Source organism: Myxine glutinosa, chromosome 3 (assembly GCF_964187855.1).
Source record: "Myxine glutinosa chromosome 3, kmMyxGlut1.1, whole genome shotgun sequence".
Classification (NCBI taxonomy): Eukaryota; Metazoa; Chordata; class Myxini; order Myxiniformes; family Myxinidae; genus Myxine; species Myxine glutinosa.
This window is the reverse complement of record NC_136263.1, coordinates 55,651,813-55,678,406: the sequence shown is the minus strand read 5'-3', so window position 1 is coordinate 55,678,406 and position 26,594 is coordinate 55,651,813. Positions and strand designations below refer to the sequence as shown.

Genomic DNA, 26,594 nt, shown 5'->3' with positions numbered 1-26,594 from the left:
GACGACGCACAAAACGACCGGAACGCGCCTCCCCAGCGAAGCGTGCAGAACCTCCGCGATGCATACGGCAATCCCGTCCTGCAGTACAGCGCTCGGAGGATCGGAGAAGATCGGCTTTACCGGCTGCCGAGAGAACGTCCCGGATGGACGACAAAAACGACCGAAACGCGCCTCTCCAGCGAAGCGCGCAGAACCTCCGGGATGCATATGGCAATCCTGTCCTGCTGTACAGCGCTCGGAGGATCGGAGAAGATCGGCTATACCGGCTACCGAGAGGATGCCCCGGATGGAAGGATTGTCCCATTCAAAGCGAATTGAATTGTCCCCTTCACAAACCGAGAGAGAGAGACCCGGCTGGACAAACCTTGTTTGTCTCAGCGTTGTCCCGGATGGATTGTCTAGATGTCGAGATGATTGTCATGCTAGATGTCCCGGATGGATTGGCCATCCACGGATGTCCGACCGATCCATCCATTCAACGCCTTCATTGCATGGCACGGATCCAGCCGGATCGCGGATGGATCGACCATCCACGGACGCAAAGACTCAGAGACCCAAAGACAGCCATCGCCCCGGATGGACTGTCCATCCATGCTAGATGTCCCGGATGGATTGTCCATCCACGGATGTCCGACCGATCCATCCATTCAACGCCTTCATTGAATGGCTCGGATCGACCATCCATGGACTCAAAGACTCACTCAAAGACACAAAGACATCCATGGACGTCATCCTGGGTCCCCACAAGGGGCGAGGTGGGAGTCGTTATACCGAACGGCATCCGGATCGCGGATGGATTGTCCATCCCGGGTCCCCACAAGGGGCGAGGTGGGAGGCGTTATACCGAACGGCATCCGGATCGCGGATGGATTGTCCATCCTGGGTCCCCACAAGGGGCGAGGTGGGAGGCGTTATATCGAACGGCATCCGGATCGCGGCATCCGGATCGCGGATGGATTGCCCAACCTCCTGGGATCCCACCCCCCCCCCCCCCCCACCGAGGTTGCAGCGACGCGCTGCATACCGAAGTCAGACGACCTTCACAGTCTGGGTCAGTCTGAGGCACAGTCAGTCAGGGGCAGAAGGAAAATGGAATCAGACGAGGCGTCTCGCAGTCTCGAAATGTGCGTGGATACGAGCCAAGAGCTCTGTCCGATAAACAACAAGCCCAGAGTCAAGGGCGAGCAGGCAGTACGGTGCCCCCGTTACTTGCGCAGGAGACAAGGGAGTCGGGCGCGAGGCTCAATGTCACCATTTCACGAGGTCACCGTGTACTCCCTAAACGGCGCGGGCGCGCGACCTTGAGGTAGCGCCGCGTTACGTAGTTTACGTCGTTTACGTAAAGGACATTTGGTACGTAGTTTACCAAGGTACATGGAAATGTAAACGAATCCCCGATGATGAGATCGCGTGAAGCACGCAATTACGTTAATGACGCCGTAGAGCAAACGCGTGATTAGTCGGTGACGTCATCAATTGGTTCGGGCGCGTGCGGTTCGTTGGCGAAACCGAAAGTCGTCCTCGGCCTGTCGAGCCAGCGTGGCATGCTGAGATGAGAGGGCGAGCACGCTGGGCCGCAATAATTTGCACGGCCTGAAGTAGCGTCTCGTTCGATGGCTTTCGGGCAGGGTTTGTCCGGGGTTGAAGCGGGGAATAGCGGCAGCAGTGCGGTAGTTATCAACGGTATCTAGCATGATACGATACATCACGCCAACACAAATCACATTTCACAAATCACATTTCACAAATCCCCGAGTGCCGTGAACCCCTTAGAACCCTTTAAGATTGTTTATTAAGGTTATGACAGCGGAAGAAGATGAAAGTTTAGGAAGACCATGCTCGGCGAGTCCCTGAGTGGAGCCAAACGAGCCTCACGCGTTGAGGCGAGTCCGGGTAGCGGTGTTCGCCGGCCTCGCTGAGAAGCCATGCGTAGGTGGGATTCCGACCAGCAGCAACGGGGCCACAGAGTAGTGCCAGAGAGGGGAATCGCATGCGCTTCGCGTGAAGAAGGGGTCCATCCAGCGAAGATGCGGCGCGCGCGACTGGCGCGTCGTGCCTAGTGAGGATGCCATCCAGCGATGGTGCTGCGCGTGATTCGTGCGTGAGGAGGTGATTCCGGCGAGCAGCGATAGGAATCGCCGGCCTCGCCGAGTAGGGCCCGCGAAGGGAGCAACGTGCGGCTTCGCGGCGAGGAGGTGATTCCGAGCAGCGATCGGAATCGTCGGCCTCCCAGAGTATTGCACGCGATGGGTGCAGTGCACGATTCGCGCGGAGGAGGTGATTCCACCGAGCAGCCGGAGTGAGCCGGCCGTGTGAGGCACAGCGTGATTCCGACGAGCAGTGTGCGATTCGCGCGGAGGAGGTGGTTCCACCGAGCAGCGAGGGGATTCGCGTGGAGGAGGTGATTCCACCGAGCAGCCGGAGTGAGCCGGCCGTGTGAGGCACGGCGTGATTCCGACGAGCAGTGCGCGATTCGCGCGGAGGAGGTGGTTCCACCGAGCAGCGAGTGGTCAGGGAGAGCCGGCCGTGAGGCACGGCGTGATCCCGACGAGCAGTGCGCGATCCGCGCGGAGGAGGCGATTCCACCGAGCAGCGAGTGGTCGGAGTGTGCCGGTCCGCGCGGAGGAGGCGATTCCACCGAGTAGCGAGTGGTCGGAGTGTGCCGGCCCGCACGGAGGAGGCGATTCCACCGAGCATTGAGTGGTCGGAGTGTGCCGGCCCGCGCGGAGGAGGCGATTCCACCGAGCAGCGAGTGGTCGGAGTGTGCCGGCCCGCGCGGAGGAGGCGATTCCACCGAGCAGCGAGTGGTCGGAGTGTGTCGGCCCGCGCGGAGGAGGCGATTCCACCGAGTAGCGAGTGGTCGGAGTGTGCCGGCCGTGTGGAGGCATGGCCGACATGGGAGTCGTGATCACTCGCGTGGGAATCTCATCTCGGGCCGAGGCACGCAAATCTAGGATGATTCTCTCGGACGGAGCCGTTAGCGTTTCGAGCAACCGAGGCTAGACTCGTACCTTCGGCGCCAAGCGGGTCCGTTGTTCCGACGGGGTTGCAGCCCAGGACATTTCCCAGTGGCCTCCTTCAGCAGGCGCCTTGCCGGAGTCCGTCACGCCTGCTCCGGCGTCCGGGCCCCAGGAGAGCAGTTCGCGCTTTGACGGCACGGTTCCGCAAAATGCTTGCGCATCCGGTCCCGTCGAGGTAGACCGGCAGCGAGAGTCGTCGGAGCTCCGTGGCTGGAGCTGGCTCGATGGGCCCTCAGCTGGTCATTCTTCTCCGAGGTGGGCCGCGCAGGATCATGGAGAATGTCGGGAAACGCTCGTCTGAGATCAGCGTTCATCCGGCCATCGCCAGACTCGTGTCCCGCCATTCCCGAAGATCTTGATTGAGATTAAGTGTTGTGGAAATCAACCAGATTCACAACGTGTTCCATATGTATGGTTTAATCTCAATCAGATCTGTACATCATCCTGTAAAGTACATCATGCAACATACATGTCAGGATCTAGGCATCATATGAGAAAGATTGAATATATCAGTCAATGCAAGCAAACCTAGAATATAGGCGGGTACGTACCATTCAATTCTACATGGCATTGTATAATGATGTCGCAGGAGTGGCCTCGTGTCGCGGACGTCCGAGGTCTTATAGAGGGAGCGCCACACCTGGGTTCAACTTTGGTACAATTTCACCACAAGAAGTGTATTGTTTTTTGATGGTTTCTTATTAATATGGATCTATCGAGAAAATTTAGCTTGGTTGCCAGATCAGTAACCTTGGGGAAATCCCGTAATTAGCATAAATCCAAAATGGCCGCTTCGGATGGCGGTGGATTATGACTTTTTAACCAACGAACTTCCAATCGCATATGATATGTGTTTTCCATATATTTTTGACCTCGGGAATCGATATCTGGAGGCAGTTTTGTGATTTGGGATAAAATTCATTTGTATGTCGTCACCAAGAGGGTTACTGGAATGGCGTGAGCTCTGATCAGTTTGGTGAGCAAACTGCCATTCAAATAGGAAAGGGTGGTCTCAAGGGATCTCCAGAAAGTGTTACAGAGTGGATTGATTATTATTTTCCCATCACTGCCTACATCTCTGACACCATGGAGCACATCTACCCTGATCCCACCGTCCTTGAACACAAAGATCAAGCTGAAGCAAGTTACACATGCAGAGGACCACGTCACAAGGAGGAGGGAAAAAAAGGAGAGAGATGGATGCAGATGACTGACGTCGAATCTCGCTTGAACTGTCCAAACTGTCTCATCCATTGGAGAATGGGTCACCACATCTCTACAACATCGTCAATGGTAAATTCTGTTCCCCTGATGCTGAGGTAAATGTCGCTGAATCAGTCGACATTGGCGAAAAAATCGCTGCAGATTTCCGGACATCCCTCCCATCAGAATTCCATGGAACCATTTCTAGCCCCATCAAGACCATGGAACACATTCAGAAAGGTGTGAGAGTTGGAGACAAAATGATCTTCGACCTAGAAATGATCTTCCTCAGGCTGTTGACCGTTGGACAACAGCGGCACATGAAGCTAGCACCCATTTTCCAGTACGAGTTGTGTCTCATACCGCCCTCACTCATCGACGAGTATGGCTTCTTGAGGAAAGGTAACAAAGCACATCTGGCTCGCAAACTGTGTGTGAAGACGAGACAACCAAGGCTACCCGAGATCACCATCGTTGACATGAGACAGCTTCTTCACCACATTGTTTGGCCATCGAAAGGTAATGCATCTGTCATAGGTAAGTTCATCAAAACCAGGTTGTCCTCTCTACCTGGTAAGAAGATATTAGTCTTTGATAAGTACAGCAGTGTTTCTGCAAAGGACCATGAACGTATGCGACGTGCTGGCCTCGGCTCCATCAACTACAACCTCACCATCAACACACCGCTTCCTAGTCGAGAAGCCATCATGAGGAATAAGCACAACAAGCTGCAACTGTTGAAAGTGCTAAGTACCTACAACTTTGGAGAAGGAGTCACTGTGGAGAGTCCTAGCAATGGTGTGTTCACTCATGACAAAGCGGACATAACAATGATCTCGTACCTCCTCATGGCTGCCGAGTCTGACACGCGAGTGATCCGCATTCTCTCAGATGACACCGATGTATTCGTGCTGCTTGTGCACTGGGTGTACAGAAACAAGATCCAGGCCACAGTGCAAATGGAGCGGTGGGATGGACCTGTTTGGGACATCAACGCCACCTGTGCCCAACTCGGCCCCAAGTGCCTGCAGATCCTGGGAATGCACTACATTACTGGTTCAGATACCACCTCATACCTGTACGGCAAGGGGAAAGTGTCGGCCCTGAAGACCCTGAGAGCTGGCGACCTCCCAGGCCTGTACTCAGCCTTGGGCGAGCTTGATGCCACCCATGCACAGCTCATGGAAGCAGGACAGGCGTTCTTCTGTGCTCTATATGGTCAGCAACAGGGGACCACTATGAGTGAGGCGAGGTACCATATGTACACAAAGAAGGTTGGAAAGCTGCTCAAGATCATGTCGCTACCACCAACAGACCAAAATCTCTTCCTGCACATCTTGCGCACTCATCTGCAGACTATACTCGCCAAATCTACTGACCAGCTCCACCTGAACTTGACATCACGAAGTATGGGTGGGAAATCAAAGATGGCACCCCAGTACCAGCAACCTCTGATCAGCCCCCCAGGACCCCAAGATCTCATGGATGTAGTGCGGTGCAGCTGTAAGGTGGCGGGGAAGGCGTGCGGCAGTGAACGTTGCAGCTGTCACCATGGAAAGATATCATGCACTGTGTACTGCGCTTGTGTTTCTAGTGACGCTTGCTTGAACCCCTTCACGACAGGAGACGAAGACCAAGATGAAGTGGAAGAGGAAGGAGAAGCAGATGTGGTAAATGACGAGGAAACTGATCATCTTGATCTTGCATTCGGCTCTGATGATGAATGGGAGTGATCGCCGTTAATGAATAAACACTTGACCACCCTCGTTCTGAAAATGCAATTATTATTATATTAATAATTTTTTGGCCGAAAATGACCTTTAACTTGACCTTTGACCCTGAATCTGACCCCAAATCACACAATTGACCTCAGAAATCGAATCCTCACATCGAAATTATACGGAAAAAATGTATCACACGTGATGGAAGGTTGATTGGTTGAAAAGTTATTTTCCACCTCCGTCCGTGGCGGCCATCTTGGATTTATGCCAATTATCGGAGTTCCCCAAGGTTGACATTCCGGCAACCAAGCTAAATCTTTCCTATAGACCCATTCGAGTATGAAACAATCAAAAAACAATACACTTCTCATGAGAACAAGGTTTAGTACAGAACATATCTGGGTGGCAAACGGACTAATAAGAGGGTTGCAGGCAGATCTTGTGCGACCTGTAGGAATATTTGGGGGGCAGAGCACAGACAGGGCTGGGGGGCGGGGGGGGCTAGGCCGGAGAGGAGTCGGTAAAAGACGGAAAGACCACCAACATGCCTGCGGTGAGTAAGTGAAAGGCACTCGGAGATAGCGTCATCGCGGGAGATTCCAATGATTCTGAACACTTTGGTTTCAACAGCGTGAAGACGAGCGAGGTGTGAGGCAGGAGCACCAGCCCAGAGGGGAGAGCAGTACTCCATTGAGCTGCGGATGAAAGCCTTGTATGTGGTGAGGAGCTCAGGTGTGCCAAGGAAGGACTTCGCACGACGGAGGATGCCCAGTCGGCGACTGGCTTTGGAGGCCAGCTTGGAAATGTGATTTTCCCAGGAAAGATCATGGCAGATAGTGAGACCCAAAAGCTTGATTGACAGAACTTCTTGGACAGGATTATTCAGAAAGTAGATGGGAGGGTTGTTCAGTCTGTCTTTTCGGAGAGATTAATCGGAGAGATTAAGATTAAGCATTAAAGGTCCGTTTAAGGGCCACAAATGAGCAAGAAAGAATGTTTAAAGTAAATAAATCCACATCCTGCTTTCTTCTTCTCTATGTATTTATTTCACAGGAAAGGTCACACAATTGGGTCGTAAAATGTAAAAAATATTTTCCTACTGGAAGGAGCACAACATTTGGGTGCAGCTGATTTGGGTGATGAGACTGTGGCTTATACAAAGCTATTTACAATATATAAAATATAAAACCATTCACTTTTGTGGGACCAGGAAACGTGCCACAATGACTGATCACAAGATATGCCTGCCACTTCTCTATTGGCCCACAAGCAGTTTTGTAGGGGCAGCCTGGAAAAGCACAATTACTAAAAGCACTTGTAAACTATTCAGCAATCTACATTAAGCAGGAACTGCTTTTGTAATCCTGCACATAGCCATAGGGTTTCTGCTTTTATAAATACAATGTAATGTTGATGACCTGTGGCGCAACAAAATAGGAAACACTTCGCTGTGATCTGGTTAAGGCTTCCTTGATATTACGAGGAGCTGCTTATTTAATATCATCCTGTTCAAATTCCCTCTCGGTGGCTCATTTCGTTCTACTTTCCTGTACGGGACTACAAAATGCTTCTTTCGGCTCAGTTATTTATTGATTACTTCAGATACCTGACTCAGTTGTGAGCCACATAAACAAACTTTTAAATGCTCTGAAATCGTATGTCGATAAATAACTTCCTTATGAAACTGGTTGTGTGAACAACAAGGTAAAAGGCTGAAACCATACAGCACGGCGGGTAATTATTCTGGTTCCCTGTGCTCATAAGACCTGTTTGTGACATTATTCCACTTAGTCACGTGTGCCGCACAGGATCGTCGCCGAGCGGCCACTTGCTAGTGTGGAATACCCTGGAGGCATTCTTGCTGATGAGATGGGCCTGGGAAAAACTGTTGAGGTTTTAGCCCTCATCCTAATGCATTGCAGGCCTGGGAACTGGCCGACACCTCAAGAAACACCGGTAACTTTCTCTTCTTTGATTTTGTTTGGATACTACCGTGTGATCACACACAACCAAAAACACAGCTAATCATATAAAATCGCTACAATGGGAGATTTCTCCTCAACCTCCATATGGTACAGATGTATAAAGTGCTCATTAGGTGCAAGTACGAGTCTGCCAGTTCCAAAAATGATGAAGAATGCAATGCAATAATGGAGGCTCCTTCACAAGACAGTGCTATACATATACTATGCTATATATATTGTTGCGGATATGAGGACTGTATATTTTTTTTGATTGTGTTGTATTGTGGTAAATTGGTGTGAATTATTATTATTGTTATTATTGTTATTCTGTGCCTCCTGCCTCCGGAGCTGTGTAAAGATCAAAGGGCATCCCATAATTAGTCCACAAGCATACACGTCAGCCAATCATAGAATATCCATGTTCGATAGTTATATCTTATTCTGTGTTTTAGGATAAGGCTGTGTCTCCCATTAATAGAAATACTCCATTGCACCAGTGAAAGAGATAGATTCCCTTCATTCCCATTCCCAAAAACCTCCATTCCCCTTTCGTCTTTGCCGGGCCTCGAGTGCCATTACCAACTACCTCCGCTCCAATTGCCGCCATTGGCCACGAGGCAGGGCTGGGGAAGAAAGGCGTGTCTCCACCTCGTCATAGAGGGGAGGAGTGAGCCAGCCCCACTCGACCAACCATGAGCCAGGGGTTTGGCTAGAGAGGGCGGAGGAAGAGCGATCGGGGAGGTTCGCAAAGGTTGAGGGGCGGGGGCCTATATAACCCAAGGCAGGGGTGTGTCCAAAAGAGAGATGCACTTTGAGTTGAGACAAGGAGGGAGGAAAAAGAGCTGGGTCGTCAGAGCAAGAGCGCGTAAAGAGGAGAGAACCCGTCGCGCCAGACCCCCACACCAGCGCGTCGGCTCCACCAAGCAGCTCCGACCCGTGATCCCGCGCACACGACAGGCCCGGTGGCATCAGCGGCCGTCGAGGTCCAGCCCGACGTCCCGTGCGGGGTCAAGCTCCAGCCAGCTCCGTGCCGTCCTCCCCCTCCAGCCACACACCTCCTTCCAGCAATCCACTCTGCAATTCCCCGCGTGAGTCAGTGTCTTTGTTTGTTCTGTCCTGGGAATAAGTTAAGTCGGTCTAAGCTAATAATTTTCACTGTGTCACCTGCGTCTCATGTCCCTGTAAATAATCGTGACTGCTCCTTTTTGCTTGTGTGTAAATAATAATAAACCCAGTCACTCTTCTGTCCGTCTTCTCGTCTTATTCCTTTTCCTCTTTGCATTCGGTCGTTTTAGAGTTTTCCAGATTGGGCAGCTGCGGTGCGATACGGCCAAAGTTCGGGTGGAATCGGGTGAGTTTGTTAGGTCGCGGTCACACCAACCGCTCGGTCAATAACATCTAAACCGCGATCAGTAACAATTGGTTGTCAGGAGTTGGGATTCGAACCTGGGACTAAATTTATTTAGCCCAAATTTTGGACACCAATTGTGTTATTACCGCAACAATTGGTGTCAGGAAGTGAGATTGGACCCGAAGCGCGCTTAACGCGCTCAAAATTACAAGCTGCTGAAAAATTGTGTTTTAAAAGAAAAACCCGAATTTTGAAATCGCGCCATGGCTGGTCAAGGCGACCGGATGCCGGTGGGTGAGCTAGAGGAGGGGTTAGGAGTAACCCAGGATCAAATGGAGGGGAGCAATGAGGAGGCGGTTGAGGGGGTATCAGACGCACAAAATGGCGCGCTCGCGCACGTGGTTGAAGGGTCCCAAAATAGCGGCGCCGCGGAGGGCGAGCCCGCGGTGGCGGCTGGGGACGCTGGGCAAACCGGGTTTGACCTCAGATTATTCTTGACCCAACTGATGGCAAAAATGGATGCTCAGGGTGAGCGATTGGAGGGCCAAATGGGGGTAATGAGGGACGGAGCGAGGGCTGATAGTGAGCGATTGGGGGGGCGAAATGGGGGGCAAAATGGGGGAAATGGGGGAACGGCTAGAAGCTAAATTTGAGGGGTTAGACAACGGGATAAAAGAGGTAAAGAATGGGTTAACGGGGGTGGAAAATAGAATGGCTGCCCAGGAGAATCAGTTAGAGGGGGTGAAAAATGGGTTAATGGGGTTAGAAAATAGGATGGAAGACCAATTACGGGAAATAGGGGAGCAATCCGCCCGGGAAATCGAACAGATGGGGAACCAGATGGAGGAGATGAAGAAGGAAATACGACGAGGTGTAGGTGAGGAGGTCTCGGGGCTACGCGAGGAGGTAAAGCGAGGTGAGAAGCGTATGGAGAAAGAGGTGAGAAATGGGGCGGCAAAGTTACAAGGGGGAATAGAAGATCTGACGGAGGAGGTGGAACAGCTGACAGAGGGACAGACGGAGTTAGTGGAGCAGGTTCAAAAGAACACTGCGGTACTAGGAGGGTTAAAAGCGACACAAAAAGACATTAAGAACGAATTAATAGCGACACAGAAGCAATGTCAGATGGTACGTGAGGGACTGACAATGAGGGTGGACGAGGTGACAGAGGTAATGGAGACAAAGGACCGAGAGGTGAGGATGCACATAGAGACGGTCACGGTAGCCTTAGAGGACGAACTTGAGGAGACGCAGCGGGAAATAAAAGAGGTGAAGCAAAAATTAGAGGAAGTGGAAGAAGAGGTGAGTGAAATTAAGAAGGGACGGACAGAAACTAAGAGGGAGATAAAGGAGGAAGTCATGGAATTGGTACAAGGTCGGTGCTCAACTCATGATGTGCTGCTCACTAACCAAATAAAGAGTTTGCAGGTGGCAAAAGAGGTGCGGAGACGAGGTGCCAAGGTGAGTGGCGAAATATTCGGCAATGTATATGATGTGAGGAAAGCTTCAGTCGGCTTGGGGATTGGTTTGGATCCGGGTGTTCGTGAGAGGCCGTTGGTGAAGTGTGCGACAGGTCTGGTGTGCGAAAAACGAGGTGTGCGAGAATGTCCGACCATGGGGTGTGTGAGGAAAAAGTGCGCGCCGACCAGTGAGTGTGCTGTCGAGAGTGAGTCGGTCGTAGCGCGTGTGCGAGGGGGTACATGGAAGCGCGGTGTGGTAAGTGTTACGGAGGAAGTAACGAAAGAGTGTGCGCAAGAGGATGCGCGAGAAAGGTGTGTAACGGACAGGTGCATGGGGAAAGAGTGCGCTGTCAAGAGTAAGGGGGAATGCACGCCTGTGGTGAGTGTTACAGAGGATGTAACGAGAAAGTGTACGCCTGTGGTGAGTGTTACAGAGGATGTAACGGGAGAGTGTGCGCGAAAAAGGTGTGTAACGGACAGGTGCATGGGGAAAGAGTGCGCTGTCAAGAGTGAAGGAGAATGCACGCCTGTGGTGAGTGTTACAGAGGATGTAACGAAAGAGTGTGCGCAAGAGGATGCGCGAGAAAGGTGTGTAACGGACAGGTGCATGAGGAAAGAGTGCGCTGTCGAGAGTAAGGGTGAGTGCGTTGTCAAGAGTGGTGGTGAGAGTAGTGAGAGTGGCACGGAGCGTGAGTTAGTTGTGACAGGTGAGCGAGGATGTACACCTGGCATGGAAGGATGCACACCTGGAATGGTAGAGCGTGTGTGGGAATGCACACTTGAGTTGGTCGTGAGGCACGTGGTTGGGTGTGCGAGTGAAAGCACAACTGTGATGGTCACAGAGGAGGTGACCGAGGAAGGGGCGCGAAGAGGTGTGTTGGTGAGGTGTGCGAGCGACGAATGTGTGCCAAGGTGTTCGGTGGTCAGGTGTGTGACCAAGTCGGTGAGCGGAATGAGTGTACCGAGGTGTGTAAGGAAAGGTACGAGGAGCATGGGAACAGCTGGAGGTATGAGCAAGAAAGGGGTAGCGTATGCGTGTCAGCATGCAGGTGAGGCATCGACGGTAACCGGGTTAGCGGTTAGAGCGACTTATAGCCGAATCGGGCCCTCGGTGCGTGCCGGGCTTCGCGTGCCGCGAGAACCAGCGGGGATCCGAGCCACGGCGGGTTCGAAAGGACCGCCGTACGAGATCCACGCTGTGCCTCGCTTGGAACGGCCGCGTCCGGGCTCCACTAGGCGGAGCGGGCAGCCCGATAGGAAGGGTCGTCATGGCGACCACTTTTTATTGAGACGTTCCGGCAGGTCGAGATCGGGCAATTGGATGGCTCCGCGCCGAGGTGGTGCGTGGGATCTCGGCCCGGGTAAGCCCCCGTCCCTGCCCCGAATGCGGGACGTATCCAGCCGCTGGCACAAAATAACCCGCGTTCATTGCTCGGCTGTACGAAGCCGAGCTTTAGAAGGGAATTGGCGCACCGAGAGGATCTAATAAGTAGACGGGTGATGAGGATAGTGTTTTGGCCCCGAAATTAGAAAAAAGCAAAATTTGATGATTGGTACGGTGATTGGCAGATGATTGGCAAAATTTTTGATTGGCTGAAATTTGGTGTGCCAAATTGATAGTGGGACCTCCCCGATGTGGTGGGATGGGCAGTCCACCATCCCCCCACAGAAGGGGGGGGCAAAGGAGCACTAGATTATGGGGTTGATGGCAGTGAAAACTAGGCCGGGTGGGTTTGGATAATGTGTAGGGCCCTAGAGATTGACATTAGGTAACGTTAAGGTTAGGTAGTGACAAGGATACCTGTAGTGGGGACGTAGGTAGATTAGTGTGGATGATAATGAGGTGGGAGCGCAATAGTTTAAAGGGGCGACGGGGGAGCGCAAGTTTCAGAGGGGAGTAGTTAGCTGAGATGATGCCGTGTGTTTGAGGATTGAACAGGTGTGATTGAACAGGTGTGATTGCACAGGTGTGCAACTGAACAGGTGTATGGAGCAGTGTATGAGGGAGTAGTGGTGATTGCGTGTTGTGTTGACCAAATGGTCCAGGAAGAGGAGGAGGGTGCAGGTGGCACCAGGTGATTGCACAGGTGTGCAACAACAGGTGTATGTGGCTGTGTGGAATAAATGGTAGTGTGGAATAAATGGAGTATTGGAATGGATGGTCGTGGAGTGAGCATGGTGGAAACAATGGAGTGGAGTGGATGGTGCGAAGGTGTGAATGGGGGAAGAGTGGACCCCCATCATGGATACCCGGGGCGGGTAGTGTAAGTGTTAGGTAGAGGGTATAGGTAAATTGTGGTTGGATATTGGCATCTGTGGTGCGGGTGAAAGAATGGTCTTTGGATGGGTGCATTAGTGTTGTGGAAATGGCTGGGCGTGTAGCCTGTTAGTGTGTGTAGTTGGTTTGGGCACTCCACCACTGTGAGGATGTCGGCCAGGTGAGGCCGCAGGTGGGCTCTGGGAGCCGGTGGTAGTTGTTGTGAATGGGGCCCGAGGATCCGGAGGACGGACCCGGGTAGCCCAGTGCCAGAGGGCACCAAGGGGTGACAGAGCCAGGAGGGGCCTTCCCCAGTAGATAGGTTAGGTTAAGGAGCTAGGTAAGCTCGGGTGGCACCTGCAGTGGTGGAGGTGTGCAGGTGGGTAGACCTGCTGGGAGAGCTACACGTCACAGCCCAGAAATTGTGCAAGGGCACCGGGAGATGAATCGGGGGAGTGAGACCCCAAATTGAGAAGCACCACAGTTTGGTCAATGGGAATTTGGTTTTTAGAACCCATAGTGTAAGTTGGCCAATGGATTGGCAGGGAGAGACCCCGGGTAGTGTAAAGTGTGTTAAAGTCATTTAGAGGATAGTTAGGATTTGAGTCTCCTCGCACCATCTGCATCCACTCACCTGAGGTGACAGGTACTCCACACCATGCCATGTTTTGATTATTTTTTACTGTGCAAATGTTTGGATTGTGAGACGCATCATGACGTGGGTGTGACATTGTGCTTTGTAATTCCATCTCTTCCTCCTTATGAGGATTGATCACGAATTGGGTGATGGCAAATTTTGGATAGTGGGGGAGTGAAGACGAATTTGGTATAGAGGAAATATGGGGAGACGTGACAGTAGCTACGGATTGGTAATGTGTAGATTTTGTACATATGGGGTAAGGGCAAGGGTAGTGTAGGTGACGGGGGGTGACGTACGGTAGGGACGAGCTTTCTCACTTCGCTCTCCGTACGCATTTCGCCTTGCATTGCCTTGTTTGATGTGTACCCTTGTGACCTTACCCCTCGCTCATCTGTCTGTCCCCCCCTTTGTCTCCCACATGATGACCTGTGCGCTATGGGGCGCCGAGGGGAGCGTGCGTGAGTCGGCCATTGTGCGCCCGGAACTCTCAGAACCAGCTGTCTGCATCGATGCACCACATTATGGACCACATGTCTGTGGCCGAGCACCACTTATGGACCCCATGGGTTGGGGCATGGCCCCTCTGCTGGAACCGGCCATGAGGGCCCGAAATCTTGCTGGCGGACCTTGGCCACAGGGCACCGATGCCCCACAGGTGAACCACATGTAGTCGGCCCTGTGGGCCATAAATAAAATAAAATAAAAAGGACACATTGGGTGCAAGTTTTATTACAAATAGGCCGCCAGCAAGGGAAGATGACAACACCAGGAAAATAATAATAGCCAGCAGAGGGAGCCGAAGAGCAAGAGACCACCTGCAGGGTTAGGGGTTGTTGTTTTTATTTTTATTCATGAACAATGGTGACTGCACCGATTGGTGCTTGGGTGTGTATTGGTGCGTTTTTGGGTGCCTTAATGGTGCATTGATGCAGAACAGACTGTCTCCCCCCCCAGAAAGAACAATTACAGGTCCTGGGTTAGTCTTGTAAATAAAAATAGCGTCATTGTAAATAATGCTCCCCACCGTCAGTGTGTAGGTTGAAGACCATTCCGCCATTCGGTTAACTGTGGGCTTAAGTCTGTTAGGCAGGGTGCAATGGAGCAGCGGGACACATTTATTTATGTTTTATAACTGTCGCACTCAGGGTCAGGTTAAGAGTAGAGGGAACTACACCTACGTGTCACACTAAATAAAAGTAGTAGGCCCGGGACGTGGCTAAGAGGAGGAGGGTGCAGTGTTGCGGATATGAGGACTGTATATTTTTTTTGATTGTGTTGTATTGTGGTAAATTGGTGTGAATTATTATTATTGTTATTATTGTTATTCTGTGCCTCCTGCCTCCGGAGCTGTGTAAAGATCAAAGGGCATCCCATAATTAGTCCACAAGCATACACGTCAGTCAATCATAGAATATCCATGTTCGATAGTTATATCTTATTCTGTGTTTTAGGATAAGGCTGTGTCTCCCATTAATAGAAATACTCCATTGCACCAGTGAAAGAGATAGATTCCCTTCATTCCCATTCCCAAAAACCTCCATTCCCCTTTCGTCTTTGCCGGGCCTCGAGTGCCATTACCAACTACCTCCGCTCCAATTGCCGCCATTGGCCACGAGGCAGGGCTGGGGAAGAAAGGCGTGTCTCCACCTCGTCATAGAGGGGAGGAGTGAGCCAGCCCCACTCGACCAACCATGAGCCAGGGGTTTGGCTAGAGAGGGCGGAGGAAGAGCGATCGGGGAGGTTCGCAAAGGTTGAGGGGCGGGGGCCTATATAACCCAAGGCAGGGGTGTGTCCAAAAGAGAGATGCACTTTGAGTTGAGACAAGGAGGGAGGAAAAAGAGCTGGGTCGTCAGAGCAAGAGCGCGTAAAGAGGAGAGAACCCGTCGCGCCAGACCCCCACACCAGCGCGTCGGCTCCACCAAGCAGCTCCGACCCGTGATCCCGCGCACACGACAGGCCCGGTGGCATCAGCGGCCGTCGAGGTCCAGCCCGACGTCCCGTGCGGGGTCAAGCTCCAGCCAGCTCCGTGCCGTCCTCCCCCTCCAGCCACACACCTCCTTCCAGCAATCCACTCTGCAATTCCCCGCGTGAGTCAGTGTCTTTGTTTGTTCTGTCCTGGGAATAAGTTAAGTCGGTCTAAGCTAATAATTTTCACTGTGTCACCTGCGTCTCATGTCCCTGTAAATAATCGTGACTGCTCCTTTTTGCTTGTGTGTAAATAATAATAAACCCAGTCACTCTTCTGTCCGTCTTCTCGTCTTATTCCTTTTCCTCTTTGCATTCGGTCGTTTTAGAGTTTTCCAGATTGGGCAGCTGCGGTGCGATACGGCCAAAGTTCGGGTGGAATCGGGTGAGTTTGTTAGGTCGCGGTCACACCAACCGCTCGGTCAATAATATCTAAACCGCGATCAGTAACAATATATATACTATATATATATACTTCACAAAGTAAACCCAAGTCAAGAAAATTAAAATATTCCATATTAAATGCCAACTCTGTGTATATATATATATATGTATATATATATATATATATATATATATATATATATATATATATATATATATATATATATATATATATATATATATATATATATATATATAATATCGTTAGATTAAATAAGACGCGGACGTAGCTTCAGGACGTCGATCTTTAATTGTCGACAAGCTTTCGACCAACAAAGGTCTTTTTCTGAGTCTACAAAAACAGCAGGCATGTATATCAGTCAAGTATGTATGGTTATATGTGTGTGAGATGTGTGATGTGTGTAGAAAATGCATACAGAAGGAAGAGCCACGCCAAAGTTCACTCACCAGCCCCAAGTTCAACGTTGGTCGAAAGCTTGTCGACAATTAAAGATCGACGTCCTGAAGCTACGTCCGCGTCTTATTTAATCTAACGATTATTTATTCAATACAAATGAGACGCCCTGCTCGTACTTTGGAGTTTCTACTATTTCTTACAGTTATATATACACAAATAATTAAGTTAAGCACCCCTACACAAAGAATTAAGTTAAGCACCCCCTAATATGGGCGCCACAAAAACACCGCGTATGCACCTAAAAACATTCAACCAACGGTACCCTTTGGTGGTGGCTCGATTATGGTCTGGGGATGCTTCTCCCATGACTGTAAATTGGACCTGATAACTGTGCGAGGTAACCTCAACGGAGAGCGATATGCCGAGGAAATCCTGAATACCACCGTAATCCCGCACTTCGATGACCACACCCTCGCCAGCAGACCCATCTTCATGGATGACAACGCCAGGCCTCACCGTGCGAGACGCGTCCGAGCCTTGCTGGAGCAAGGTACTGTGACAACCATCCCCTGGCCTGCGTACAGTCCTGACCTGAACCCCCTCGAGCACGTTTGGGACATGTTGGGACGACAAATTGCGAAGATGGTCCCTCCAATAGCCAATCTGGATGAATTGGAACGTGCATTACATCGGGAATGGAACAACCTGCCACAGCAACGCATACGACGGCTTACAGGGTCTATGAGACGTAGGGTTGAGTCAGTGATCCGATCACGTGGGTCCTACACACGTTATTGACGCAAAGATCGCTAGAGGTCTTCTCAGAACAATGACTGTACGTTAGAAAACATAAACGTCATCCACACTGTCCGTGATGGACCTATAGCTCCATACTTAAATTGAGGTGAAAATATGCCTAAAATTTCACCTTAAATTATTCAGAATAAAATATTGAAAACGGCATGATTGTTATGTTTTTATGTGACCATAATATCACTTCTCCAGAAAATATAGCAATATCATGGGTATATTACACTGTTTTGACGACAACAAACTTGTAATGTGCGAGGTTCTAAAAAAACGGGGGGGGTGCTTAACTTAATTCTTTGTGTATATATATATATTGTTGCGGATATGAGGACTGTATATTTTTTTTGATTGTGTGAATTATTATTATTGGTTATTCTGCGCCTCCTGCCTCCGGAGCTGTGTAAAGGTCAAAGGGCATCCCATAATTAGTCCATAAAGCATCCACACCACAGCCAATCATAGAATACCCCTGTTCAATAGTTATATCTTATTCTGTGTTTTAGGGTAAGGCTGTGTCTCCCATTAATTGAAATACTCCATTGCACCAGTGAAAGAGATAGATTCCCTTCATACCCATTCCCAAAACCTCCATTCCCCCTTTTCGTCGATTAGAAACTACCTCCGCTCCAATTACCGCCATTGACCACGAGGCAGGGTCGGAGAAGAAAGGCGTGTCTCCACCTCGTCATAGAGAGGAGGAGTGAGCCAGCCCCACTCGACCAACCATGAGCCAAGGGTTTGGCTAGGGAGGGCGGAGGAAGAGCTATCGGGGAGGTTCGCAAAGGTTGAGGGGCGGGGCCTATATAACCCGCAGCGCGACACTCCCCAAGCAGTCGAGCTTTGAAGAAGAAAGAGATGAGTACGGAGCATTGAGATGAGAAGAGGCTGCGCTACAAAAGAGAGGCGCTGAGAGGAGGGAATGAGCAGGCGTGACCGCAGCTAAAATCCGCAGCGCGACGCTCCCAAAAGAGAAGCTGAGACAAGCTTTGGCAGAGAGGAGCTTTGACCGGCAGACAAAAGGGAGCCCAAGCCGTTGAGAAGAGAGAGGGTCCAAGAAGCAGAGCTGAGTTGTGTGGTTTTGGCCGTCAGTGGTTGCGTTGTGGTGGTCAGTGGTTGCGTTGGTTGCGTTGGGTTGTCGGTGGTGGGGAGTGATTGGACCAAGAGAACATAGAGAACATCCAAGGAGAGGACATCCCAGAAAGCACAAAGCCTGCTGTAATCCTGGAAAAGCACGTGACGTCCACAGCAGCAGCAGCAGCGGCGGCCACAGCAGCAACAACACTCAACAGCCGCTTGGGGCCTGGACGGCGGTTTTGAGCAGGGCCGCGAAGGAACGGCGGCTGCTAAACGCGCCGATCGTGCTGCACAATACAACTCCAAGCCATCCTCTCCTTCCAGCCAATTCCTGTCATCATTCCCCGTGTGAGTCTGTCTTTTGTTTGTTCTGTCCCTGGGTTAATTAAGACTGTAGGTAAGCTAGCGTTGCACTGTGTATCTAATCTCGTCTGTAAATAAACGTGACTGCTTTCTTTTTGCTTGTGTGTATAATAAATCCAATTACTCTTCTGTCCGTCTTCTCGTCTTATTCCTTTTCCTCTTTGCATTCGGTCGTTTTAGAGTTTTCCAGATTGGGCAGCTGCGGTGCGATACGGCCAAAGTTTGGGGTGAATCGGGTGAGTTGGGGAAGAATCGGGGGAACTGTTAGGTCGCGGTCATACCAACCGCTCGGTCAAAAATAACATCTTAACCGCGACAGTAACAATTGGTGTCAGGAGTGTCGGATTCGGACCTGAAGCGTTTAACGCGCTCAAAATTACAAAGTAGTCGAAATTTGCTTTTGTTTTACAAAAACCCGAATTTTGGGAAATCGCGCCATGGCTGGTCAAGGCGATCGGATGCCGGTGGGTGAGCTAGAGGAGGGGTTAGGAGTAACCCAGGATCAAATGGAGGGGAGCAATGAGGAGGCGGTTGAGGGAGTATCAGACGCACAAAATGGCGCTCTCGCGCACGTGGTATCAGACGCACAAAGTGGCAGCTCGCACGAGCGCGGGGTAGCCGCGCCCGCTGCGCAAATAGCGGGAATTGATGTGCGGGACCTCATGGCGCAGATTAATGCAGCCATACTAATGGCAAATATGGGGCTAGAAGCAAAAATGGATGCTCAGGGTGAGCGAATGGGACAAATGGGGAACCGGATGGATGCTCAGAGTGAGCAAATGAGGGCTCAGAGTGAGCAATTGGGGGTAATGGGGGGCAAAATGGGGGGCAAAATTGGAGAAATGGGGGGCAAAATTGGAGAAATGGGGGGCAAAATGGGAGAAATGGGGGAACGGCTAGAAGCTAAATTTGAGGGGTTAGACAATAATCTTAAGGGATTAGACAAGAAATTTGAGGGATTAGACAATGGGTTAAAGGGGGTGAAAAATGGGTTAATGGGGTTAGAAAATAGGATGGAAGACAAATTGCGGGAAATAGGGGAACAATCTGCCCGGGAAATCAAACGAATGGGGAACCAGATAGAGGAGGTGCAAATCGGGTTAGAAAGTAAACTGGATGCTCAGAGGGATGAATTGGGACAGATGAGGGTGGCATCTACAAAAGAGATGGAGGAGATGAAAGAGGAGATACGACGAGGTGTAAGTGAGGAAGTCTCGGGGCTACGCGAGGAGGTAAAGCGAGGTGAGAAGCGTATGGAGAAAGAGGTGAGAAATGGGACGGCAAAGTTACAAGGGGGAATCGAAGATCTGACGGAGGAGGTGGAACAGCTGACAGAGGGACAGACGAAGTTAGTGGAGCAGGTTCAAAAGAACACTGCGGTACTAGGAGGGTTAAAGGCGACACAAAAAGAAATTAAAAATGACTTAATAGCGACACAGAGGCAATGTCAGATGGTACGTGAGGGACTGACAATGAGGTTGGATGAGGTGACAAAAGTAATGGAGACAAAGGACCGGCAGGTGAGGATGCACATAGAGACGGTCACGGTAGCCTTAGAGGACGAACTTGAGGAGACGCACCGGGAAATAAAAGAGGTGAAGCAAAAATTAGAGGAAGTGGAAGAAGAGGTGAGTGAAATTAAGAAGAGACGGACAGAAACTAAGAGGGAGATAAAGGAGGAAGTCATGGAATATGTACAAGGTCTGTGTTCAAATCATGATGTGCTGCTCACTAACCAAATAAAGAGTGTGCAGGTGGCAAAAGAGGTGCGGAGACGAGGTGCCAAGGTGAGTGGCGAAATATTCGGCAATGTATATGATGTGAGGAAAGCTTCAGTCGGCTTGGGGATTGGTTTGGACCCGGGTGTTCGTGAGAGGCCGTTGGTGAAGTGTGCGACAGGTCTGGTGTGCGAAAAAAGAGGTGTGCGAGAATGTCCGACCATGGGGTGTGTGAGGAAAAAGTGCGCGCCGACCAGTGAGTGTGCTGTCGAGAGTGAGTCGGTCGTAGCGCGTGTGCGAGGGGGTACATGGAAGCGCGGTGTGGTAAGTGTTACGGAGGAAGTAACGAAAGAGTGTGCGCAAGAGGATGCGCGAGAAAGGTGTGTAACGGACAGGTGCATGGGGAAAGAGTGCGCTGTCAAGAGTAAGGGGGAATGCACGCCTGTGGTGAGTGTTACAGAGGGTGTAACGGGAGAGTGTGCGCAAGAGCGTGCGCGAGAAAGGTGTGTAACGGACAGGTGCATGAGGAAAGAGTGCGCTGTCGAGAGTAAGGCTGAGTGCGTGACCGAGAGTGGAGGTGAGAGTAGTGAGAGTGGCACGGAGCGTGAGTTAGATGTGATAGGTGAGCGAGGATGTACACCTGGAATGGAAGGATGCACACCTGGAATGGTAGAGCGTGTGTGGGAATGCACACTTGAGTTGGTCGTGAGGCACGTGGTTGGGTGTGCGAGTGAGAGCACACCTGTAATTGTCACAGAGGAGGTGACCGAGGAAGGGGCGCGAAGAGGTGTGTTGGTGAGGTGTGCGAGCGACGAATGTGTGCCAAGGTGTTCGGTGGTCAGGTGTGTGACCAAGTCTGTGAGCGGAATGAGAGTACCGAGGTGTGTAAGGAAAGGTACGAGGAGCATGGGAACAGCTGGAGGTATGAGCAAGAAAGGGGTAGCGTATGCGTGTAAGCATGCAGGTGAGGCATCGACGGTAACCAGGTTAGCGGTTAGAGCGACTTATAGCCGAATCGGGCCCTCGGTGCGTGCCGGGCTTCGCGTGCCGCGAGAACCAGCGGGGATCCGAGCCACGGCGGGTTCGAAAAGACCGCCGTACGTGATCCACGCTGGGCCGCGTTTCGAACGGCCGCGTCCGTGCTCCGCGAGGCGGAACGGGCAGCCCGATAGGAAGGGTCGTCAGGGCGACCACTCTTTGTTGATACGTGCCGGCAGGTCGAGATCGGGACATTGGATGGCTCCACGCCGAGGTGGTGCGTGGGATCTCGGCCCGGGTAAGCCCCCGCCCCTGCCCTGAATGCGGGACGTATCCAGCCGCCGGCACCAAAAAACCCGCGTTCATTGCTCGGCTGTACGAAGCCGAGCTTTAGACGGGAATTGGCGCACCGAGAGGATCTAATAAGTAGACTGGTGATGAGGATAGTGTTTTGGACCCAAAATTAGAAAAAGGCAAAATTTGATGATTGGTACGGTTATTAGCACTAAATGACAAATTTTTGATTTGTTGGATTTGGACGAGCGAAATTGATAGTAGAACGCCCCCCATGTGGTGGGATGGCAACTCTGTCATCCCTCACAGAGGGGGGCAAAGGAGCACTAGCTTATGGGGTGTATGGCAGTGAAAACTAGCCCGGGTGGGTTAGGATATTGTGTGTAGGGATCTAGCGAAGATGACATTAGGTGACGTTAAGATTAGTTAGTAACAATGACACCTGTAGTGGGGACGCAGGTAGAGTAGAGTGGATTATAATGACGTGGTATGTGCTTAGTTTAAAGGGAAGACGGGGAGCACTAGGTTAGCAGGGCAACAGGTAGATGAGATGATGCCGTGTGTTTGAGGATTGAACAGGTGTGATTGCACAGGTGTGCAACTGAACAGGTGGATGGAGCAGTGTATGAGTGAGTGAAGGTGATTGTGTGTGGTGTTGACCAAATGGTCCAGGAAGGAAGGAGGGTGCAGGTGGCACCAGGTGTGAGTGCACAGGTGTGCACCAACAGGTGTATGGAATAAATGGTTGTGTGGAAGACATGGAGTGTGGAATATATGGAGTATTGGAATGGATGGTCGTGGAGTGAGTAGAATGGAAACTATGGAGTGGAGTGGATGGTGCGAAGGTGTGGATGGGGGAAGAGTGGACCCCTTTCACGAGTACCCGGGGAGGGTAGTTTAAAGAGTAGTTAGAGGGTATAGGTAAATTGTAGTTGGATATTGGCATCTGTGGTGCGGGTGGAAGAATGGTGATTGGATGGGTGCATTAGTGTTGTGGAAATGGCTGGGCGTGTAGCCTGTTAGTGTGTGTAGTTGGTTTGGGCACTCCACCACTGTGAGGATGTCGGCCAGGTGAGGCCGCAGGTGGGCTCTGGGAGCCGGTAGTAGTTGTTGTGGATGGGGCCCGAGGATCCGGAGGACGGACCCGGGTAGCCCAGTGCCAGGGGGCACCAAGTGGGGTGACAGAGCCAGGAGGGGCCTTCCCCAGCTAGATAGGTTAGGGTGAGGAGCTAGGTAAGCTCGGGTGGCAACTGCAGTGGTGGAGGTGTGCAGGTGGGTAGACCTGCTGGGAGAGCTACACGTCACAGCCCAGAAATTGTGCAAGGGCACCGGGAGATGAATCGGGGGAGTGAGACCCCAAATTGAGAAGCACCACAGTTTGGTCAATGGGAATTGGTTTTTAGAACCCATAGTGTAAGTTGGCCAATGGATTGGCAGGGAGAGACCCCGGGTAGTGTAAAGTGTGTTAAAATCATTTAGAGGATAGTTAGGATGAAGGATCTCCTCGCACCATCTGCATCCACTCACCTGAGGTGACAGGTACTCCACACCATGCCAGGTTGTTTTATTATTTTTGATGCAAATGTTTGGATTGTGAGACGCATCATGACGTGGGTGTGACATTGTGCTTGATGTTCCATCTCTTCCTCCTTATGAGGATTGATGATGAATTGGGTGATGGCAAATTTTGGATAGTGGGGGAGTGAAGACGAATTTGGTATAAGGGAAATAAGGGGAAGACGTGACGGTAGCGACGGATTGGTAATGTGTAGATTTTTGTACATATGGGGTAAGGAAGGGCAAGGGTAGTGTAGGTGACGGGGGTGACGTACGGTAGGGACGAGCTTTCTCACTTCGCTCTCCGTACGCATTTCGCCTTGCATTGCCTTATTGACGTGTACCCTTGTGACCTTACCCCTCGCTCATTTCTCTTGTCCCCCTTTTGTCTCCCACATGACCTGTGCGCCATTGGGCGCCGAGGGGAGCGTGCGTGAGTCGGCCATTGTGCGCCCGGAACTCTCAGAACCAGCTGTCTGCATCGATGCACCACATTATGGACCACATGTCTGTGGCCGAGCACCACTTATGGACCCCATGGGTTGGGGCATGGCCCCTCTGCTGGAACCGGCCATGAGGGCCCGAAATCTTGCTGGCGGACCTTGGCCACAGGGCACCGATGCCCCACAGGTGAACCACACGTAGTCGGCCCTGTGGGCCATAAATAAAATAAATAAAATGGACACGTTTGGGCAAGCTTTATTGCAAATAGGCCGCCAGTAAGAAAATGAAAGAAAGACAACAACTGGAAGACAATAATAATAACCAGCAGAGGGAGCCGAAGAGCAAGAGATCACCTGCAGGGTTAGGGGTTGTTGATTTATTTTTTATTGTTGAACATTCTTGAACAATGGTGACTGCACCGATTGGTGCTTGGGTGTGTATTGGTGCGTTTTTGGGTGTTTTCATGGTGCGTCGATGCAGAGCAGACTGTCTCCCCCCCAGAAAGAACAATTACAGGTCCTGCGTTAGTTTTGTAAATAAAAATAGCATCATTGTAAATAATGCTTCCCACCGTCAGTGTATAGTTTGAAGACAATTCCGCAATTCGGTTAACTGTGGGCGTAAGTCTGTTAGGCAGGGTGCAATGGAGCAGCGGGACACATTTATTTATGTTTTAAAACTGTCGCACTCAGGGTCAGGTTAAAAGTAGAGGGAACTACACCTACGTGTCACACTAAATAAAAGTTGTAGGCCCGGGACGTGCCTAAGAGGAGGAGGGTGCAGTGTTGCGGATATGAGGACTGTATATTTTTTTTGATTGTGTGAATTATTATTATTGGTTATTCTGCGCCTCCTGCCTCCGGAGCTGTGTAAAGGTCAAAGGGCATCCCATAATTAGTCCATAAAGCATCCACACCACAGCCAATCATAGAATACCCCTGTTCAATAGTTATATCTTATTCTGTGTTTTAGGGTAAGGCTGTGTCTCCCATTAATTGAAATACTCCATTGCACCAGTGAAAGAGATAGATTCCCTTCATACCCATTCCCAAAACCTCCATTCCCCCTTTTCGTCGATTAGAAACTACCTCCGCTCCAATTACCGCCATTGACCACGAGGCAGGGTCGGAGAAGAAAGGCGTGTCTCCACCTCGTCATAGAGGGGAGGAGTGAGCCAGCCCCACTCGACCAACCATGAGCTAAGGGTTTGGCTAGGGAGGGCGGAGGAAGAGCTATCGGGGAGGTTCGCAAAGGTTGAGGGGCGGGGCCTATATAACCCGCAGCGCGACACTCCCCAAGCAGTCGAGCTTTGAAGAAGAAAGAGATGAGTACGGAGCATTGAGATGAGAAGAGGCTGCGCTACAAAAGAGAGGCGCTGAGAGGAGGGAATGAGCAGGCGTGACCGCAGCTAAAATCCGCAGCGCGACGCTCCCAAAAGAGAAGCTGAGACAAGCTTTGGCAGGGAGGAGCTTTGACCGGCAGACAAAAGGGAGCCCAAGCCATTGAGAAGAGAGAGGGTCCAAGAAGCAGAGCTGAGTTGTGTGGTTTTGGCTGTCAGTGGTTGCGTTGTGGTGGTCAGTGGTTGCGTTGGTTGCGTTGGGTTGTCGGTGGTGGGGAGTGATTGGACCAAGAGAACATAGAGAACATCCAAGGAGAGGACATCCCAGAAAGCACAAAGCCTGCTGTAAGCCTGGAAAAGCACGTGACGTCCACAGCAGCAGCAGCAGCGGCGGCCACAGCAGCAACAACACTCAACAGCCGCTTGGGGCCTGGACGGCGGTTTTGAGCAGGGCCGCGAAGGAACGGCGGCTGCTAAACGCGCCGATCGTGCTGCACAATACAACTCCAAGCCATCCTCTCCTTCCAGCCAATTCCTGTCATCATTCCCCGCGTGAGTCTGTCTTTTGTTTGTTCTGTCCCTGGGTTAATTAAGACTGTAGGTAAGCTAGCGTTGCACTGTGTATCTAATCTCGTCTGTAAATAAACGTGACTGCTTTCTTTTTGCTTGTGTGTATAATAAATCCAATTACTCTTCTGTCCGTCTTCTCGTCTTAATTCCTTTTCCTCTTTGCATTCGGTCGTTTTAGAGTTTTCCAGATTGGGCAGCTGCGGTGCGATACGGCCAAAGTTTGGGGTGAATCGGGTGAGTTGGGGAAGAATCGGGGGAACTGTTAGGTCGCGGTCATACCAACCGCTCGGTCAAAAATAACATCTTAACCGCGACAGTAACAATATATATATATCAGTTCCCTTAATGCCGGGTACTGATATATATATCAGTCACTTTGCGATTTCATACCATCAGTGGTGAACCGCCATTAAGGTATCCCATCCAGCAATGCTGTACCTTAATGGGAGCGATAAGTGCCATCTGCCACATGGCACATTACCTCTGGTATCCACTCATTATATGGAATCCCCTGGATGCAGCCGGGAGCAAACCAATCCAAATATATGTGCAGTTCTCCAGCTTTCAATGAGCGCAAGTAATGACGTCACTGTTATGTACATACGCTCTGCCTGTCAAGCTCTCAAGAGAACCCTCTGACAGAGCAGAATTTTGATCTTAGTTCAGATACTGTCATAAGTGTATGTAAAACTCACAGTTACCGACCTGGTTTTGCCCTTTTGGGGCTCATCAGGGCAACGCAGTGAGTACTGCATACACTTATGACTCTGAAAACCTTTCGGTTATATACCAGTCACTTTGCGATTTCATACCATCAGTGGTGAACCGCCATTAAGGTATCCCATCCAGCAATGCTGTACCTTAATGGGAGCGATAAGTGCCATCTGCCACATGGCACATTACCTCTGGTATCCACTCATTATATGGAATCCCCTGCTGGAGCTGGAGAACTGCACATATATTTGGATATACAGTGGTACCTCGGCTTACGAGTTTAATCCGTTCCGTGACGGAGCTCGTAAGCCAAATCGCTCGTAAGTCAAAGCAAATTTTCCATTCAAATG

General features: G+C 50.9%; 1 protein-coding gene across 5 annotated transcripts in view; it reads left to right on the top strand.

Annotated features, from left to right (window-relative positions):
- The window catches only part of SHPRH (SNF2 histone linker PHD RING helicase), a 143,880-nt gene that overhangs the window by 40,651 nt on the left and 76,635 nt on the right, over positions 1–26,594 (top strand). For all 5 annotated transcript variants that reach the window (XR_010983740.2, XM_068110817.2, XM_068110818.2 and 2 more), the window contains one exon: positions 7,753–7,900. Coding sequence is in view for 4 of the 5 variants with exons in the window: in XM_068110817.2 (XP_067966918.2) it covers positions 7,753–7,900 (148 nt within the window). In the remaining variant the exon portion in view is untranslated. The remainder of the gene's footprint in view (positions 1–7,752; positions 7,901–26,594) is intronic.